At 43.4% G+C, this 19,950-nt stretch overlaps 1 protein-coding gene across 1 annotated transcript in view; it reads left to right on the forward strand.

Moving 5' to 3' along the window:
- Positions 1 to 19,950, forward strand: part of MBD5 (methyl-CpG binding domain protein 5) — a 48,008-nt gene that overhangs the window by 829 nt on the left and 27,229 nt on the right. Inside the window, exons 2-5 of the mRNA XM_069732891.1 lie at positions 9,586 to 9,661; positions 15,291 to 15,860; positions 18,265 to 18,367; positions 18,501 to 18,681. Of these exons, the coding sequence (XP_069588992.1) occupies positions 15,748 to 15,860; positions 18,265 to 18,367; positions 18,501 to 18,681 (397 nt within the window). The 5' untranslated portion in view covers positions 9,586 to 9,661; positions 15,291 to 15,747. The remainder of the gene's footprint in view (positions 1 to 9,585; positions 9,662 to 15,290; positions 15,861 to 18,264; positions 18,368 to 18,500; positions 18,682 to 19,950) is intronic.

Raw genomic sequence — 19,950 nt, forward strand, 5'->3', positions numbered from 1 at the left:
GGAGAGGGGGCATCAAGTGTCGGGGACGTGTGTGGAGAGGGGGCATCAGGTGACGGGGCCGTGTGTGGAGAAGGGGCATCAGGTGTCGGGGCCGTGTGTGGAGAGGGCGCATCAGGTGTCGGGGCCGTGTGTGGAGAAGGGGCATCAGGTGACGGGGCCGTGTGTGGAGAGGGGGCATCAGGTGATGGGGACGTGTGTGGAGAGGGGGGCATCAGGTGACGGGGCCGTGTGTGGAGAGGGGGCATCAGGTGTCAGGGCCGTGTGTGGAGAAGGGGCATCAGGTGACGGGGCCGTGTGTGGAGAGGGGGCATCAGGTGATGGGGACGTGTGTGGAGAGGGGGCATCAGGTGACGGGGCCGTGTGTGGAGAGGGGGGCATCAGGTGACGGGGCCGTGTGTGGAGAGGGGGCATCAGGTGATGGGGATGTGTGTGGAGAGGGGGGCATCAGGTGACGGGGCCGTGTGTGGAGAGGGGGCATCAGGTGTCGGGGCCGTGTGTGGAGAAGGGGCATCAGGTGACGGGGCCGTGTGTGGAGAGGGGGCATCAGGTGATGGGGACGTGTGTGGAGAGGGGGGGCATCAGGTGTCGGGGACGTGTGTGGAGAGGGCGCATCAGGTGTCGGGGCCGTGTGTGGAGAGGGCGCATCAGGTGACGGGCTGTGTGTGGAGAGGGGGCATCAGGTGACGGGGACGTGTGTGGAGAGGGGGGGGCATCAGGTGTCGGGGACGTGTGTGGAGAGGGGGGCATCAGGTGACGGGGCCGAGTGTGGAGAGGGGGCATCAGGTGACGGGGCCGTGTGTGGAGGGGGGCATCAGGAGTCGGGGACGTGTGTGGAGAGGGGGCATCAGGTGACGGGGCCGTGTGTGGAGAGGGGGGCATACTGGTGTGTGGCAGATACTATTGGCTCGGGTCTCTTGGGTACACTCATGGGTGACGTGTCTATTTGCTTTGGTCCTTTGCAGGTAGTGATGTTTGCTCGGCAGCCATGCACAGATATTGTTAGTGATGTACAGTATGATGGATTCATCTCCCTGTATCTACTGTAAAACAGTGAATACTAACTTAGGTAATGACAAAAGTTTTGCACAAGTGCAGAACAAATGTGACACAGTAAGAAGCTTTAAAAAAATTAGTTGACAAACTGCAAAGTGAATGAACAAAAGAGGAATCTAAATCATATGATCATCGCCTTCAAAACATCAGTTCTTCTCGGTCACTTGTACTTGCACAAAGTATTTCAGGGAACTCGGCAGGAGATTGTTCCAAACATCTTGGAGAATTTACACCTGATCTTCTGTGGATGTCACTTGTGCGGATCCTTCTGTCTCTTCCTGTGATCCCAGACAGACTGGATGATGTGAGATCAGGGCTCTGTGGCGCGGCTGGATCATCACTTCAGGAGTCGTTGTTCTTCTTTATACTGAAGAAAGTTCTTAGCTCCTTACTAGTGATAAGCGAGCATGCTCGGGTGCTATGTGAATATGCTCGAATAATATGTTCGGGTTCATGCGGCTGCGTGTTTTGCGGCTGTCTGACAGCTGTGAGAAATGCAGTTGCGGGGACTTAAACATATGTTTTGAGCACGATGAAAACACTCTGTTATCACCCGAGCATGTTCCGATAACACCTTATCCGAGCACATTCGCTCATCACTACGGCTAAGACTTTTTGGCAACCCAGTTCCTATGTTTTTGTGCCTAGTTGTTCACTTAGCCTTGTTTCCATGTTGGTATGGTTATTGATGCAGAAAATCTTCCATGAAGACTATTTCTGGCCAGACGTTTCCGAACAGTAGATGGATGTATCTGGGTCCCACTGGTTGATACTAGTTCTGAGTTGATGGTACTGCTGGACATCTTCTGTTTTCAATGGCCAGTAAGCATAAGTCTTTCATCTGCTGCACTAACTTTCCTCAGTCAACCTCCAGGGCTGTGGAGTCGGTAAGCCAAACCTGACTCCAACTCCTCAATTTCCTCGATTTACGACTCCACGACTCCAACTCCACAGCACTACCTTACATAAAGTCCAGCACAGATTCATCTTGACTAAAAGCCGAGATCCTGAGATCAGAAATAGAACAAACGTTTTATAATTTTCCAAAATTATGAAAATATTTACAGCACAGCCTGCACTGAACAACTGAACCCAATTTATTGTATATTTTAGGAGTCTGAGTCTGTCCATTTTATACCGACTCCACCAAAATGGACACCAACTCCGTGACTCCGACTCCACAGCCCTGCCGACCACTGTATCTATGGTCCTCAATGCTGAGGAATACAGGCAGATATTTATCCACCATGTAAGGGTATGTGCACACGTCTTTTTGAGGTCTGCGGATTTGTGAAAACCGCAGGTAAAAGGCACTGTGTTTTACCTGTGGATTTCCTGCGGAATTACTGCAGATTTTGTGCGGATTCCCCTGCGGTTTTACACCTGCTGATTCCTATTGTGGAGCAGGTGTAAACCGCTGCGGATTCCGCACAAAGAATTGACATGCTGCGGAATGTAAACCGCTGCGTTTCCGCATGTTTTTTTCAGCAGCATGTGCACTGTGGATTGCGTTTACCATAGGTTTACCTTGTACTGTAAACGCATGGGAAACTGCTGCGGATCCGCAGCAAAATCCGCAGCGTGTGAACATAGCCTTATACCATCAAGGAGGTGTCTGGCTCCAAATTTATTCTGCAGCAGGACAACGACCCCTTCAGGCCATGTTCACACGTTGCGTCTGGTCCCTACGGGTTTTCCCGCAGCGGATTTGATAAATCTGCAGGGCAAAACCGCTGCGGTTATCCCTGCAGATTTATCACGTTTTGTCCTGCGGTTTCCGCTGCGGGATTTCCTACTATTGATGTTGCATATGCAGCATCAATAGTAATGTTAAAAATAATAAAATAATGATATACTCACCCTCTGACGTCCCGATCTCCTCGGCGCTGCAGGCGGCGGTCCGGTTCCAAAGATGCTGTGCGAGAAGGACCTTCGTGACGTCACGGTCATGTGACCGCGACGTCACCGCAGGTCCTGGTCGCACAGCAACCCAGACCGGACGGCCGCGTGCAGCGCTGAGAGGTGAGTATATCATTATTTTTTATTTTAATTCTTTTTTTAACCACAAATATGGTTCCCGGGGCCTGGAGGAGAGTCTCCTCTCCTCCACCCCGGGTATAACCCGCACATTATCCACTTACTTCCCGCATGGTGGGCACAGCCCCATGCGGGAAGTAAGCGGATCAATGCATTTCTATGGGTGCAGAATCGCTGCGATTCTGCACAAAGAAGTGACATGCTGCGGGTTATAAACCGCTGCGTTTCTGCGCGGTTTTTCGCGCAGCATGTGCACAGCGGTTTGCGGTTTCCCATTGGTTTACATGTTACTGTAAACGCAATGGAAACTGCTGTGGACCCGCAGCATCAAAATTGCCGCGGTTCCGCAGTAAAAACCGCAAAGTGTGCACATAGCCTCAGCGTATGTAGAAGGAGTCCGGAGGGGATGATCCGTCCCACAGAGCCCTGATCTCTCATCATCCTATATATAAATATATAAATAGATGATAATAATCCTATCTGTCTGGGATCACATGAAGAGACTGAAAGATCAGCACGAGCCTCATGCACAAAAAATCTGGGGTCAGTTCTCCAAGATGTTTGGAACTGATCAGTTTTCTATAGACTTCAATGTTTAAAAAAAAAACTGATTTAGCTGAAATCAGTTTTTTGTTTTTTTTAAGATGGACAAAAAAATTATGTCTGCACACTTTTTTTTTTTGCCAATGGATTGCTGCTGGATCCGTTATTAGAGATGTTTACTGGACATGTGAACATAGCCTTAGTGAGGTAGTGCGCCCATCACTGCCAAAAAAAATAGTCCTAATGTTCTGGACCTCCAGCTAACAGCTGATGGTGCAGACCTTGCTTACACCTTCCTAGACATACCGGCTTCCAACTATGTTGCTTTGGGAAATTTTAGACAAATCCCATGAGCCAGGTAACCAATGCATATATTTCTGTACATATATCCACTGTATGTATGATATCTTTTTTTGATCGTGTGTGCAACTGTATGGTCATTGGAAAGGATTGTGGGGAAGTGATGTCTTGGCTGTAATGTTTCGTTTTTTTCCTTTCATGTTAGAGAATGCTGGAGTTGTTGTTTTTTGCACTGTGGTTCCCTTGCTCCTAACTTAGTTCCTGTTGGGTCACCTAAATGATGGATTGCAGAAATTGTACCTGTAGATCTAGACTCTGACTTCATGCTAGAATCCTTATGATGAATTCACACCTTGCTAGTTCTGCAATTTACTGTAGATTGTTGTAAAAACCCCAACCACATGAGACGGAGGGAGAAAAGAGTGCGGAGGCAAGATTCAGATTTTCTAATTCGTACCAAGTAAATTCTGTTAGATGTCACATTTTTGCCTGACGTACCGTAGGTTAAAATCTGCACCAACAACTGTGTCAAAAACTTATTTGACATAGGATAAAATCTGTCCAATAAGTTTTTGACAGTTTTGGTGCACATTGTAACTGTTCGCGCACCAAAAAATGTTGGATCAGATTTCTCTATGCAAAGAGCAAATTCTTTGACATTTTATGGGTTAGAAAACCTTTTATTTTTCTGTAACACATAGATGCGGGTCTTGAAATGTAAATTGCAGTATCTGCACTGAAAATGCACCTAAAGGGTAGTTACATTTGGCAGGTTTTGTAATTTTTTTTCCAAAGATTTGGCTACAGCGAAAATGCCCCAGATTTTCTGTTTGCATGTGCAGGCACAAAATCCATAGCACATTACTGTAGCGGCAAACTAAAATTTTAACAAATCTCATTGACACGCCGCAAAACAGAGGAAAACTAAAAATCTGCACGGAAATTGACATGGGGAGCTGATTTTTAAATCCGCAGCATTTCAGTTCTTCCTGCAGATTTTGAACTTGGATTTCAATGTGTATAGCAAAATGTGCGGCAGTTCGGTGCTATAACCACAAGTGGACGCTCTGCGGGGGTGGTCCAGAATTAAATAAGGCTGCCATTTTCCTAGTAATATATCATTACTTCCAAAGATGCTTGTAAACGATTAAAAACATAGTGTACATATAGATCTGCTTTTTTTTTTCCTACAAATATGTGAAAGCCTCAGTGGTCAGACCCCCAAATAATCGGTATCTTATACCCTGCCCTATGGATAGAGGATAACTTTCAGCTCTCAGAATAACCCTTTAAAGGAGTTATAAATGCATAAACAAGACCTTGAAAACGATGCAGGTTTTTTTTGAGGGGTGGAGGTTTATGGCCATCACTTTAAAAGAAATCGCACAGTGATTGCAATGTTTGACCACTTCTTTAGAATCCTTTTAATACTACACTGGATAAATCCCATGATCGGGGTCTGTAGGCCTCTTTCGGACATAGCTGTAACACAGGATGCTTATTATTGTTAATTTTACGGACACAAAGCCCAGACCACCTGCGGCGAATCAGAGCTAGAACCATATATAATTCTACTCTGCACCGACGGCTTAGTAAGACGGGTTGATCGCAGCTTTTAAAAGACCGCCAATTGTCTGTGTATAGGCCGGTGGGTCATCATTTGTTTAGACCGGCAGACCAGAATTTTGTACGTTCAGAACGATCGTTAATGGGATCGTTATACCACCTTCATCGGCAGCACATGTCTGCATTCACATAGGACAATGTTCTGCCGAGAATTTAGTTTTTAATGTGTTCATAAAGGATCCAAAACACCTAACATTGGTAGTCTGTGTCTTCCGGACCAGTCAGATATGCCTTTACTTCTAACCGCCAACATCCCTGGCGCCTTTTCTGACCAGTAAGTCCTGCACAGCTCGATTGTTGCAGTGTTAATGACGTCACACCGGGACCACTAGCCAGAAGCGGTACCGGGGACCACTAGCCAGAAGCGGTATCGAGGTGCCCTGCAAATCGTCCTGCTCGACTTTATTTACATGTCACTCAATGTTTAAAGTAAATATTTTAACTTTTTTTTATTTATTTATATAAATAGAAATGTATTTATTGTTACATTTCCAGTAGGAATAACAAATGAATGTGTTTTTTTTTTTTGGGGGGGGGGGGGGGGTTCCAGAATCTTTTTTTTTTTTTTTTTTTTTTTTTTTTTTTTTTAAATCTGAATTCTTACGGAAACAAGTTGAGGTATCTGGAGAGATGATGGGTCCTCTATAGAGCGATCACTTACATTGAATATGGGTTTTTTCTTTCTTTTTTTGACTTTTTCATGAACCTTACTTTCCAGGAAAACATGTGACTCGTAGATGGCATATTTCTGCATTTTGCCTTAGGACGCTTTAATTTTTGATTTGTGCTTTCCATGATTCTGCTTTTCGTTTTTTTTTACCTTGACTGCTGGTTCTGCCGTCACCTTATAACTAAACTTACTGGAAAAAATACCCTGTGGCTTCAGTATCATCATAGCCATCAATCAAGAGTAGAGGATGACGGGCGCCTCGCAGGTCGCTCTAATATCCAGGTGGTCTGTTTTGCTAGAGGTTCCCTACTTTATTTGTACCCCATTCTGATAAGCTCTCATTATTGTACCGAGTAAGGTTTGTTTAACTTTTCACCATTCATCGTGGGTTAAACAAATTTTGGAAAATATTTAGCAGATAGAAAAGAGTAAAGGAGTCTAAAGGTCTTTTTACATTGTGCGTTGTGCAGCATTAGGCGGTCGGCAACATGTTTGTCGGTCCTCCAGTGCGCATTGTTTATTTGGGGTGAAAACTAAACCATTGTAATAGTAGATCCGCAGCAGATAAAGCTGTAATTTTATCCAAAGTGCAACAAGTAACCCAGTAAGTGATACATCGCCGAAATTGGGGTCTCTGCCCCTACATCATGCTGCTCCTCATAATTGCAAAAACTGGGTGACAGAATTGCTTTAAAGGGAAAGTATCATCAGAATATGACCTATTGTTGAAACCAGGTTTTCATTTAAATGTATATTCTATACGGTATTTTGTTTCCTTTTTTCCTAATATATATATATATTTATATTAACTAGAAATCTTACCGTTTACACAATGGCCACTGGGTTTATTTTAAGCTCATGCTTCCTGGTCTTTACCGGGGACTTTTCAGCAGTCTCATTATCATGCGCTGTCTGGAGGTTGGGAGTATGGCACGATTTTAATGGGGTTGTCCGGTAAAAACAAATATCACCTATACAGAAGATAAATGATAACTTATCGGTCGGAGGGGGTCTGATCGCTGGGACCCCCACTGATCAGCAGAAAGGGGCACGTTTATCCCTGTTAAAAATGCCCAACCACCACTCCATTCATGACTAGCATGAGCTGCCAGTCAGTGGCCTCCGCAGTCACATCCCAAAACTTTACTAGCACCCAGTGCTTGGGTCTGTATGCCGGCCGTGGGTACGCAGAGTTCTGTAGGACCTACCGTACATGTTGGGTCTGCAGGAGATTGCCGAGATGACGACTGTTACTTTAGGAGCTGATAACCCCCTTTGATACATTTTTGTTTTTTTATCAATGCATGAGACTCGCTTTTTTTTTTCTATGCAAGGTCTTCCTAGGTAACTTCCCTAGCTGTGTGCAATCCTGAATTTACAAGGTGTTTCCAGAAATAAGCGCAGATCTATAACCCGGTGCACTCGGGAGACAATGAAATCTGCATTTGAGCAGAGCAGCAGAAGGAACGTTGTCGGCTGTATGTCGGAGGTGGCAGAGCAGATATTGTAGTTCAGGGGTTGCCATGGTAAGATTACGGCTTTCTTATTACTATTGCGGTGCACATTAGGCGTAGAGGAAAATGCAGTGTTTATTGATGCACAGAATATGACTGGCCCAGATCCTTCCATCTCCGGCTAGAAAGCCTCGTGTTTCCCCCCAGTGCACGTCCCCGTAGTGTATAGATGCATAATATGTGCCTGGTCAGCACGGCTCAGCATAAAGAGAAGACCAAACTCCTTCAATCCTCCAGTTTTGTTTCATGCATGGTGCTAAGTGTGTGGGTAAACTTACTAGGCTGTTTCAATACAATTAGCATTTTACCAGCAGGAGATTATCTCTGCAGGACTAGGTGTCTGGTGCCTCCTGGTCCAACTATGCCCCCCACCACTTATTGGCAGCTTTATATCGACAGAAAGCTGCTAATCGGTGATGTAGATGGTGTTGTACAGGTCTCAGCATTCTTAGATCTGCAGCAGAGAAAACAATCACAAATGCTGCACTCAGTAAACTAAGTGACACATCACTGGAATCGGGGTCTCTGTCCCTACATCTTTCTGCTGTCAGATTTCATAGCAAAAATGGCAAAAAAACAAACTGTGCACTCTCCTTCCAGACTGACACCGCTCCTATATACGTGCTATTGTGTAAAGACCCCCACCACCGCCATCTTTGTACTCCCACTAATTTCCTTCATTTTTTTATTTTGCTCAGCTATTTGAACTTATTTGAAAGCAATATTGTTGTATTGCAGTGTGTGTATGTATGTGTGTGTGTAATATATATATATATATATATATATATATATATATATATATATATTTTTTTTTACACACAGTACAGACCAAAAGTTATATTATATAATTATTTTTTTACTGTAAATGCTGTTAAGAGAAAGAAAAATAATGCAATTGCTCTAATTGCTGTTTTTCATTTATCATTTGTCTAAAATTACCGTAAGTGGAATAGAAGCGCATTTGATAAGTCATAAGTACCTGAGAATGGTACCAATAAAAAAAAAAAAGTGTCTGAGAAAATGACAACACAAACCAAATTGTTTGTAAATTTTAGAAAAATTGTTAAAAACAGCAAAAAAAAACTCATAATGGCATATCGCCTTAATTGTTCCGACTTGGAGAGTCACATTGCCAGGTGATTTTTAGTGTGCTAGGGTTGGTGCTATGGTGTCACATAATAGTTTTGATGATTTGGTGTTTTTCATGTTTTGTTTTGTTTTTCTTTTTAATTCTGTGTACTATGTTTCCTCTATTGTTTAAAAGTATTTACTTTTGGAATTTGGATTTAATTAATGTATATTTTCACCTTACAATAATCACCATAGAAATGAAACCCCAAAAAAACGGGGATGGGTTTTTTGTTTTGTGGGGGGGGGAGGGGGTGGAATTCCTGTTTTTTCACCATTTCACTCAGCTTGGAATTTTGTTTTATGCTTTTTTCTGATTATTGTATGATTATTTTTTTATTTATTACTAAAGAGCCATTTATTCCATGGAGCTTTACATTTAAGGAGGGGTATGCATAATATGATATTAATATGATAAAATGAATGCGGCCAGTCAATGCTATAACTCGTCCCTCAGACGGCTATGTCAACGGGGGTGGGGGGGGGATTGAGTCTTGGTAGAAGGGGAAGGAAAAGAGCGAAAATTCGAGGTCAAGAGAATCAATGGGGGAAGAATCGAGATCGTTCTGATTTTCAAATTGCAGTGAATGTGATACTTGGACGGGATAATACTTGGTGCTGCCCCCAAATCTGGGGAATATGGCAGCAACGTTGGGGGTTAAATTCGTTGTCCTGCGGTCAATAATGCATTAATAGAGGTCTTCTGTCTTTCAGAATTTCTTGGAGACGTGTGACTTTGGTTTCTTGGAAGCAAATGAAGGTTTAAAGGTTTCGGTTTTGGAGAATACAGGTGGGTTGTGATATCTTTGGCTGTGGATTCTTCTCTATCTACGGGTTTTTGGGATTCCATACAGCTCCCGTGCACACCTGTGTGGCTGCATAATTACACTGGTCTCATGTGCCCTCTCTTTCAGCGGCGTGGTCAGGTGATTGACTGCAGTGGTCATGTTCCATATTAGCTGGAAGAAAATCTTCTGCTTAAAGGTACCTTCACACTGAGTGACTTTAGAACGATAACGATAGCGATCCGTGACGTTGCAGCGTCCTGGATAGCGATCTCGTTGTGTTTGACACGCAGCAGCGATCAGGATCCTGCTGTGACATCGTTGGTCGGAGCTAGAAGGCCAGAACTTTATTTGGTCGCTGGATCACCCGCTGACATCGCTGAATCGGCGTGTGTGACGCCGATTCAGCGATGTCTTCACTTGTAACCAGGGTAAACATCGGGTTACTAAGCGCAGGGCCGCGCTTAGTAACCCGATGTTTACCCTGGTTACCATTGTAAAAGTAAAAAACAAACAAACACTACATACTTACATTCTGGTATCTGTCGCATCCCTCGCCTTCAGCTTCCCTACACTGTGTCAGCGCCGGCCAGCCGTAAAGCAGAGCACAGCGGTGACGTCACCGCTCTGCTTTACGGCCGGCGCTGACACAGTGCAGGGAAGCTGAAGGCGAGGGATGCGACAGATACCAGAATGTAAGTATGTAGTGTTTTTTTTTGTTTGTTTTACTTTTACAATGGTAACCAGGGTAAACATCGGGTTACTAAGCGCGGCCCTGCGCTTAGTAACCCGATGTTTACCCTGGTTACCAGGGGACTTCGGCATCGTTGGTCGCTGAAGAGCTGTCTGTGTGACAGCTCTCCAGCGACCACGCAACGACGAAACAGCGACGCTGCAGCGATCGGCATCGTTGTCTATATCGCTGCAGCGTTGCTTAATGTGACTGTACCTTTAGGCGGAACATGCCCTTTTTCTGCCTGCTGATTGGCTGCAGCAGTAATTGGTGGCCGGTAGGGAACACTGGCAGCAGCACAGTGTGATGCCCATCGCCATAGAAATTAGCGGACAACATAAAGAAGAGGCACTGGCCCGACAGGGCTATATAAAGTACTTACGGTATTTTTTTTTTTTTTTAATTTTAGCACCGCTATTAGCCACTTTTTTAACATGTTGTTAGCAGACAGCCCCTTAATTAAAATTCTCACGTTTAGTAAGTTAGCAAGAAGTAAGAGACCGGTAGGTGGCAATATAGCTTTGGAATCGGACTACACAGGGTTTGTTTGAATTCTATCTCCGTGGAGACACATTGGACTGCAGAGGAGCTGTATACACAAAATGCAATATTACGAGACCTTCCTGCAGTGATATCGCTCTTATTTGATTGACATTTCTACACCTCAGCAGTAATCCCGAAACTCCGGACTATTCCTTTTCTCGGGGTCTCGTTTGCCGTCCCCCATGTGATTGGCCGCACATGTCTTTCTTTCACCGTCGTATCCGGAGCGGCCGCCATCGTCCCTCTTTGTGTTTTTTTTTGTTCTTTTTTGCACAGTGTGATGGCAGACATGGACTCGGCAGACATCACACAATGACCGCTCCTCGCCTCCCGTCTTTACTACCGTCACGAGATCTTATTTATGTGACCTATTTTTCCCCCAGTATAATTTCTATAGCAATAAGCAGGATATTTATAGCCGGCTGTGAATGAAACGGACGGGGTTTTAACCATTTCCCGCTTTTGCGCACGCGGTATAATTTTACACAATGAAATGACGCTGGCGTGAACTTGTTGTCAGGGAGATGTCACATTATTGCAGATTTTCAGCTTGTTCCTTTCCCTTCTACACACATTAGAGGTCGCCCACCTTTATTTTTTCATTCTTTGAGGCTTTAAAATCATTTGTGTGTTTTCGGTTTCATTAAAAACTTTGCAGCGTTTGGTTTCAACAGGTTCTTTGTTTTCCTGCAAATTCAATTTTAATGCCGTCTCTGATCATAAATCAGCTGAGAAAAGCTCAAAGTCAGATGTTAGCATGAGCTCGCTGACGGATTCTCAGTTAGCCCATTCCGAAGTTAAATTATTCTCCTTTTTAAGGTGTTTTACCCCAGAATTCTGGCAAAAACACTAATGGATTGCACCAGATCTGTGTGAGGGCTTTTTTCGCAGGACAAGCTGTAGTTTTTACTTGGATCATTTCAGGGGTGAATGCTTTTTTTTTTTTTTTATTTATTTTTTTATAGGTGAGCAAAAAAAAGTTTGCATCCTTTCTTTTATTTTCTTTGTGTTCTCTTTGCGAGATAATAGATAGTAACACCACTGCTCAATATTATTACATAGTAACATAGTAACATAGTTAGTAAGGCCGAAAAAAGACATTTGTCCATCCAGTTCAGCCTATATTCCATTATAATAAATACCCAGATCTACGTCCTTCTACAGAACCTAATAATTGTATGATACAATATTGTTCTGCTCCAGGAAGACATCCAGGCCTCTCTTGAACCCCTCGACTGAGTTCGCCATCACCACCTCCTCAGGCAAGCAATTCCAGATTCTCACTGCCCTAACAGTAAAGAATCCTCTTCTATGTTGGTGGAAAAACCTTCTCTCCTCCAGACGCAAAGAATGCCCCCTTGTGCCCGTCACCTTCCTTGGTATAAACAGATCCTCAGCGAGATATTTGTATTGTCCCCTTATATACTTATACATGGTTATTAGATCACCCCTCAATCGTCTTTTTTCTAGACTAAATAATCCTAATTTCGCTAATATATCTGGGTATTGTAGTTCTCCCATCCCCTTTATTAATTTTGTTGCCCTCCTTTGTACTCTCTCTAGTTCCATTATATCCTTCCTGAGCACCGGTGCCCAAAACTGGACACAGTACTCCATGTGCGGTCTAACTAGGGATTTGTACAGAGGCAGTATAATGCTCTCATCATGTGTATCCAGACCTCTTTTAATGCACCCCATGATCCTGTTTGCCTTGGCAGCTGCTGCCTGGCACTGGCTGCTCCAGGTAAGTTTATCATTAACTAGGATCCCCAAGTCCTTCTCCCTGTCAGATTTACCCAGTGGTTTCCCGTTCAGTGTGTAATGGTGATATTGATTCCCTCTTCCCATGTGTATAACCTTACATTTATCATTGTTAAACCTCATCTGCCACCTTTCAGCCCAAGTTTCCAACTTATCCAGATCCATCTGTAGCAGAATACTATCTTCTCTTGTATTAACTGCTTTACATAGTTTTGTATCATCTGTAAATATCGATATTTTACTGTGTAAACCTTCTACCAGATCATTAATGAATATGTTGAAGAGAACAGGTCCCAATACCGACCCCTGCGGTACCCCACTGGTCACAGCGACCCAGTTAGAGACTATACCATTTATAACCACCCTCTGCTTTCTATCACTAAGCCAGTTACTAACCCATTTACACACATGTTCCCCCAGACCAAGCATTCTCATTTTGTGTACCAACCTCTTGTGCGGCACGGTATCAAACGCTTTGGAAAAATCGAGATATACCACGTCCAATGACTCACCGTGGTCCAGTCTATAGCTTACCTCTTCATAAAAACTGATTAGATTGGTTTGACAGGAGCGATTTCTCATAAACCCATGCTGATATGGAGTTAAACAGTTATTCTCATTGAGATAATCCAGAATAACATCCCTCAGAAACCCTTCAAATATTTTACCAACAATAGAGGTTAGACTTACTGGCCTATAATTTCCAGGTTCACTTTTAGAGCCCTTTTTGAATATTGGCACCACGTTTGCTATGCGCCAGTCCTGCGGAACAGACCCTGTCGCTATAGAGTCACTAAAAATAAGAAATAATGGTTTATCTATTACATTACTTAGTTCTCTTAGTACTCGTGGGTGTATGCCATCCGGACCCGGAGATTTATCTATTTTAATCTTATTTAGCCGGTTTCGCACCTCTTCTTGGGTAAGATTGGTGACCCTTAATATAGGGTTTTCATTGTTTCTTGGGATTTCACCTAGCATTTCATTTTCCACCGTGAATACCGTGGAGAAGAAGGTGTTTAATATGTTGGCTTTTTCCTCGTCATCTACAACCATTCTTTCCTCACTATTTTTTAAGGGGCCTACATTTTCAGTTTTTATTCTTTTACTATTGATATAGTTGAAGAACAGTTTGGGATTAGTTTTACTCTCCTTAGCAATGTGCTTCTCTGTATCCTTTTTGGCAGCTTTAATTAGTTTTTTAGATAAAGTATTTTTCTCCCTATAGTTTTTTAGAGCTTCAATGGTGCCATCCTGCTTTAGTAGTGCAAATGCTTTCTTTTTACTGTTAATTACCTGTCTTACTTCTTTGTTTAGCCACATTGGGTTTTTCCTATTTCTAGTCCTTTTATTCCCACAAGGTATAAACCGCTTACACTGCCTATTTAGGATGTTCTTAAACATTTCCCATTTATTATCTGTATTCTTATTTCTGAGGATATTGTCCCAGTCTACCAGATTAAGGGCATCTCTAAGCTGGTCAAACTTTGCCTTCCTAAAGTTCAATGTTTTTGTGACTCCCTGACAAGTCCCCCTAGTGAAAGACAGGTGAAACTGCACAATATTGTGGTCGCTATTTCCTAAATGCCCAACCACCTGCAGATTTGTTATTCTGTCAGGTCTATTAGATAGTATTAGGTCTAAAAGTGCTGCTCCTCTGGTTGGATTCTGCACCAATTGTGAAAGATAATTTTTCTTGGTTATTAGCAGAAACCTGTTGCCTTTATGGGTTTCACAGGTTTCTGTTTCCCAGTTAATATCCGGGTAGTTAAAGTCCCCCATAACCAGGACCTCATTATGGGTTGCAGCTTCATCTATCTGCTTTAGAAGTAGACTTTCCATGCTTTCTGTTATATTTGGGGGTTTGTAACAGACCCCAATGAGAATTTTGTTACCATTTTTCCCTCCATGAATTTCAACCCATATGGACTCGACATCCTCATTCCCTTCGCTAATATCCTCCCTTAAAGTGGACTTTAGACAAGACTTTACATAGAGACAATGACATCCAATTTTTTTTTTCTGCTTTTTTGCTAGTTTTTTCATTTTTCTTAGTACATACCTTTCTAGAGCTTTTTTTTATGCTTTATTTTTTTTTCTCCGTTACGGCTTGTATCTTTTATTGCTCCCTTTCTTGGATACATGTTAAGTCTTGATTTCATTTTATGTGTGGCGAGATAAACAAAATTGGCAATTGTTTTTTTTTGGGGGGGGGGTGTGGGTGTTGCTAGTTTTCACTGGCCAGGATAAATAATGATATTTTTATTGTATTGCTTGCTGTGGATGCGGTGATACCCTAAGCGTCTCTTTTTTTGAGGAGGCTTTGTTTTTGTTTTGTTTTTTAGTTTTGAGACTACAATTATTTTGGCTTTTATAAAGTTTTGTTTTTAGAACTTTTAGCAAATGCGGTAACTTTACCCCTGTCCGATCCCTGCACTTCCAGCAAAGTTCTTTTCTCCGATGGAGGAGCATCTCGAGACTTTTTTTTTTTTTTGGAACATCTAATAAGAATGAATGTCCGGATCCAGAGTTGATGCCTAGCTTTCTGCAGTTTTCACTTTGTCGGTACTAATGTTTTTCTCCTTTTCCATTTGCAGGATTAAAGCACTAAATTTGTGACGACATGAAGTCCCCTGGAAAGAATTGCAATATTTTGGCTACGGGATGGAAAATAAAGAAAAAGCCGAGAAGATGCGACCTATAAGTGGCTGAATCTTGCAGACGTCTCCCATCCCGGTGCGCTCGGCTGGACCAGGATGAAATGTTTCTTACAGCTGAGTATCTGTTACCGTATCGGCTCCAGCGCATGGATGGACTGTACCGTTTCATAGCGCGGGGAGACTGTCGCCGTCTCAGAGGTTTCTGGGATATCTTACGGAAATGGCTTACGGGAGCAACGCCCGATTCTTCTAACTTGCCCTGAACATTACGGAACCAAATGCACTTTGTGCAGTTTACACATCTGTGCAGGATCGGCCCTCCGGGAGTCATGAGTACACGCGGCGTACTGCAGTCCTCTTTCTATTGATACCTTTGCTGAATCACTGTAAGAAAATGAATGGTGGAAAGGTATGTGATGGAGGAGACCATGACAGCGCCCCCCTGTCAGTGCAGGTTCCTGTGGGCTGGCAACGACGAGTGGACCAAAGCAGAGTTCTCTACATTAGGTGAGGGTCCTGGCATTTGGATACCCCTGATCAAGCAGTTATTTCCTATCCCGCTGGAGTGTCCCTTTAAATGACGTTGGCTAAATTTATGCCGTCTTCATTTATAAGCTTCAGGTCCCAATTTTTTTTTTTTTTTTTACCTATTTTGGTCGGCACATGAAGGGGGCTGGCTGACCACTCATATAATGTAAGAAGGTAGGCAAGCGTCCTTCATTCACAACACTGGTCAAACGCTGATACGGGAAGCACTGCCTTGTATCGGATGCAGGTTGTAAGAAGACCTGCAGGGGCCCAGGATCTGCGTAAGTTAAGATTGTGGGCACCTTTCAGACGTGAATTACATAATTTATTATTTTTTTTAGCATATTTAAAGTGAATTTTTCACTAGATTTCAACAACAGTCTGCATACGTTATTAGAAAATAAAAAAACTGATGAGGCTGGTGAACTTACTGTGAAAATCAGTGTCAATATGTCTGTGTAATACTAACTGAGGATTTAGGAGTCCAGCTACAGCACAGAAAAAGCTTGATACAGGTTTAGGCTGCCGTCACACGTTCAATATTTGGTCAGTATTTTACATCAGTATTTGTAGCCAAAACCAGGAGAGGAACAAATAGAGGAAAAGTATAATAGAAACATATGCACCACTTCTGTATTTATCACCCACTCCTGGTTTTGGCTTACAAATACTGATGTAAAATACTGACCAAATACTGCTAGTGTGATGGCAGCCTTATGCTGCTAATCTGACATGTTTTCAAATTAAGTACACCAGCCACATCAGGTCCACTAGATTCTATTACTGTATGCAGAAATTCAGGGGACAAAACCGTGCAACGATTCATAGAAAACATACATTGAAAAGCTGTCCGAAGACCATGCGTCTCGGCTGAATAGTCCAAGTCAGGTCCTTGGCGACGTGTCCACCCTGCTCTTTGTGTCAGGAGACAAAAATAGGAAGACAGGAGATTAGGAATCTGGGCCCCTGAACTGCCCCTCAGGCTAGGGGAAGCCCTGTCTTTCCTTAACTTGGGGGTACCCTTGAAGGTAGGGAGGCCCAAGTCACCGACCTGTCCCTGTCTCTTGTTAAACCCTGAACTAAACCTCCAACCCCCACCCCAGGAGGTGAAAAGTGTAAACCGCACCACAAAGCAAATAAACAGGAATAAACAATGAGAGTGAAGGGAACACTATACCAAAAGGTGAATGCACAAACTACAAAGTAACAAAACTCAGAACTTAGCTTGTGCACGCCGCTGCAGACTCCACAACACAGATAGTTCAGCAACTGAGCTCCAAACACCAGACTTGGCTGACACCAGGGAGCTGCTACTGCGAGGTTGGTCTCCTGAAAGGAACTGTATAACCAACAGTCAGCTGATGCACCAGGTGGCCTTATAAAGGATGGTGGAAGTGGTCACAATCATCAGCTGACCCAGCAGCAATGCAATAACACCAGCGGCCACCAGGGGGAGAAAACTGCATTAACCCCCAATGACCAGAAAGGAAATAAGGTTTAAATCAGAGGGAAACCAGATCTGCCACAGATCCAAACATGGATTGTGACACTTTGACTGACAGGTCTCTCCCTGTGCATGACTGTAGGGATCTGCCTTACACTACACATCCCCTTTAACAATATAATGTATAATAACTGAGCTTCTTATGCATAAATTAGAAGTCCAGATATTAGTGATCCAGACCCCCCTGTGAGGGGTGCGGAAAGACCGTGCGGGGTGATCTAAAGGGTAACATATAGCTGAAAACACTGCACGGAGGATAGATCAGGACGATGATTGAATTTTCATTACAATTTACTGTATTAGCCCATGTCATTCCTGTCCTCTCTAGGGGTCAATGATTTGCATGAAAATCTGCAACAAAATTCCACATTTCCTTCCTGTAGAAATCCATAAATGCCATTTTACTTACGGTATTTATTTTTTGGGGGTGTAGAAATGCAACAAATTGCAGTGACACATGGACAATGAGTTCCCCATTGAAGTCAATGGGGGGTATCAATAACGCCGAAAACCATTGATGTGCAGTAGATGGTAAAATCTGCACCATGGGTCTATTTATTTCTGGGGGAAAAAAGGCATAACTTGTAGATATTTGTAAACTCTGACACTATTATTCTGCATTTTATTTCCATGCGTATTGACCCTTTAGATGGGTCACCAAGCTCAGAAAACATTTCTTTGGAGTCTGAGATGGGATGATGCACGGTTGGATTGAATCGGGTTGGGTCTCTTTGGCTTATTTTCAGGGGGCATTGGCTTATTTTCAACCAAAAACTGCTTGTTTAGAGCAGGCGGCACCCACACGTGACCAGCCCTGGTGTGTTGGATCTGATGGGGTACTTGAATCGCTATTCATCTACTCTTCCTTCTTGTCTTTAGCCCCAGCGGATCCCATCTGTCATGTTTGGACAAGGTCAAGTCTTACCTTCTCACTGATGGAACTTGCAAGTGCGGCCTGGAATGTCCTCTTATCCTGCCCAAGGTACCGTGAATCATTGGTCTACTCTTTGCCGCACTTTGCATTACTCGCATTTATTCAGTCTAAGAACCTTTGTGTTTCATGTGTTTGCTGATTTTTAGTTTTTTTTTTGCATTGTACAATTTATCTGATTTAGGTGTTTAACTTTGACCCCGGAGCCGCTGTAAAGCAAAGAACCGCAGAGGACGTCAAAGCAGACGAGGACGTGACCAAGCTGTGCATCCACAAGCGCAAGATCATCGCCGTGGCCACACTACGCAGGAGCATGGAGGCCCCGCACCCTTCGCTGGTGTTGACAAGTCCTGGGGGAGGAACGAGTATGTGTAAACTTAGTGCTGCAGATTTGTACCAATTTCATGGGAACACAGAAGAACGCTCCGCAAAATTTTGCACTATGCAATTCCTCCTAATCATGCATGTTGTGGTGCGTACGTTTATTAAAAAGCTTACCGATCGCCGTGTTCCACAGTTTCCAGCGCCTTCCTGATCCTCTTCTGGATCACGTGACTTCCGCAGACTCGCTGGCTCATATAGGAACTGTACTGGAAATCGCTTTCTCAACGTAAGTCTACTGAGACTCGTTCTGTGTCTCCTAGGCTTACATTGGGAAAGCATCTACTGCTCCACATAAAATACGTCTTGGGAGCCCAGCAAAGCTGCAAGATCGCTCACGTGTTCCAGAAGAGGAATGGAGCTGCGCTGGAAACGGGGCAAAACCACAATCGGTAAATATTTTAATACTTACACACTATTACATACATAATTGGAGGGGATTACAGAATAAAAATCTTGCTGAGACTTTTCTCCCGTTTTTTTTTTTTTTTTTTTTGTTTTCTATTAGATAAAACAAAACTTAATGAGCAAAAAATCTTGCAGGCACTTTCTACAATATCTAAATCTGTGTTTTGGAGGTGTAGACTAGATTTCACTAATTATTTTTCCATTGTTCGAACTGTATGGACCCCCATTGAGCTTGTGGTCCTTATTCTTCACTGGCTGCAAGACCATGGTGGAGGGGGGAGGAATGTAGCGACTGGTCTCTGACTCTGCAATCTTTGTCTCGTCAGCATCATAGACTGAAGCGTTACTGTCAGATAGTGCTTGTAAATGCAAGAAATATTTCAATTTACTGCTCACTAAAATTCTCAGCCGTTCTTCTATTTACAGCTTATTGCCTTGGAGACCGACCACCGCTACTAGACAGCAAAACTCGCCCAGTGCTTACCAGCTCCTTTGAATTGACCTTGTAAGCACTGTTTTGGAGCCAGACAGGATCACTGGAGGGCACTATTGCCTCCTACTCCCGCAGTGTTTACAAGCAAGACAGCAGCGGAGGTCGGTCTCCTAGGCAACGAGCTGTAAACAAGAATGGGTGAAAATATTAATATATAATAAATTGCAAAAGTTCTTGTTTATGCAAACGCCATCTGACAATATTAATCTATGGAGATGGGAATAACCCTTCAAATTGGAGCGGCAGGGCACATTGTTGGGGTCCCAACAGTGGCATCCATGCCAATTTAACTTCACCTGTCTAATCTGGCCCCATTAATCAAAGGCAGAGAGGCAGTCAGTGAGCCAGTAGC

The sequence above is a fragment of the Ranitomeya imitator genome, chromosome 7 (genome assembly GCF_032444005.1).
Source record: "Ranitomeya imitator isolate aRanImi1 chromosome 7, aRanImi1.pri, whole genome shotgun sequence".
NCBI lineage: Eukaryota > Metazoa > Chordata > Amphibia > Anura > Dendrobatidae > Ranitomeya > Ranitomeya imitator.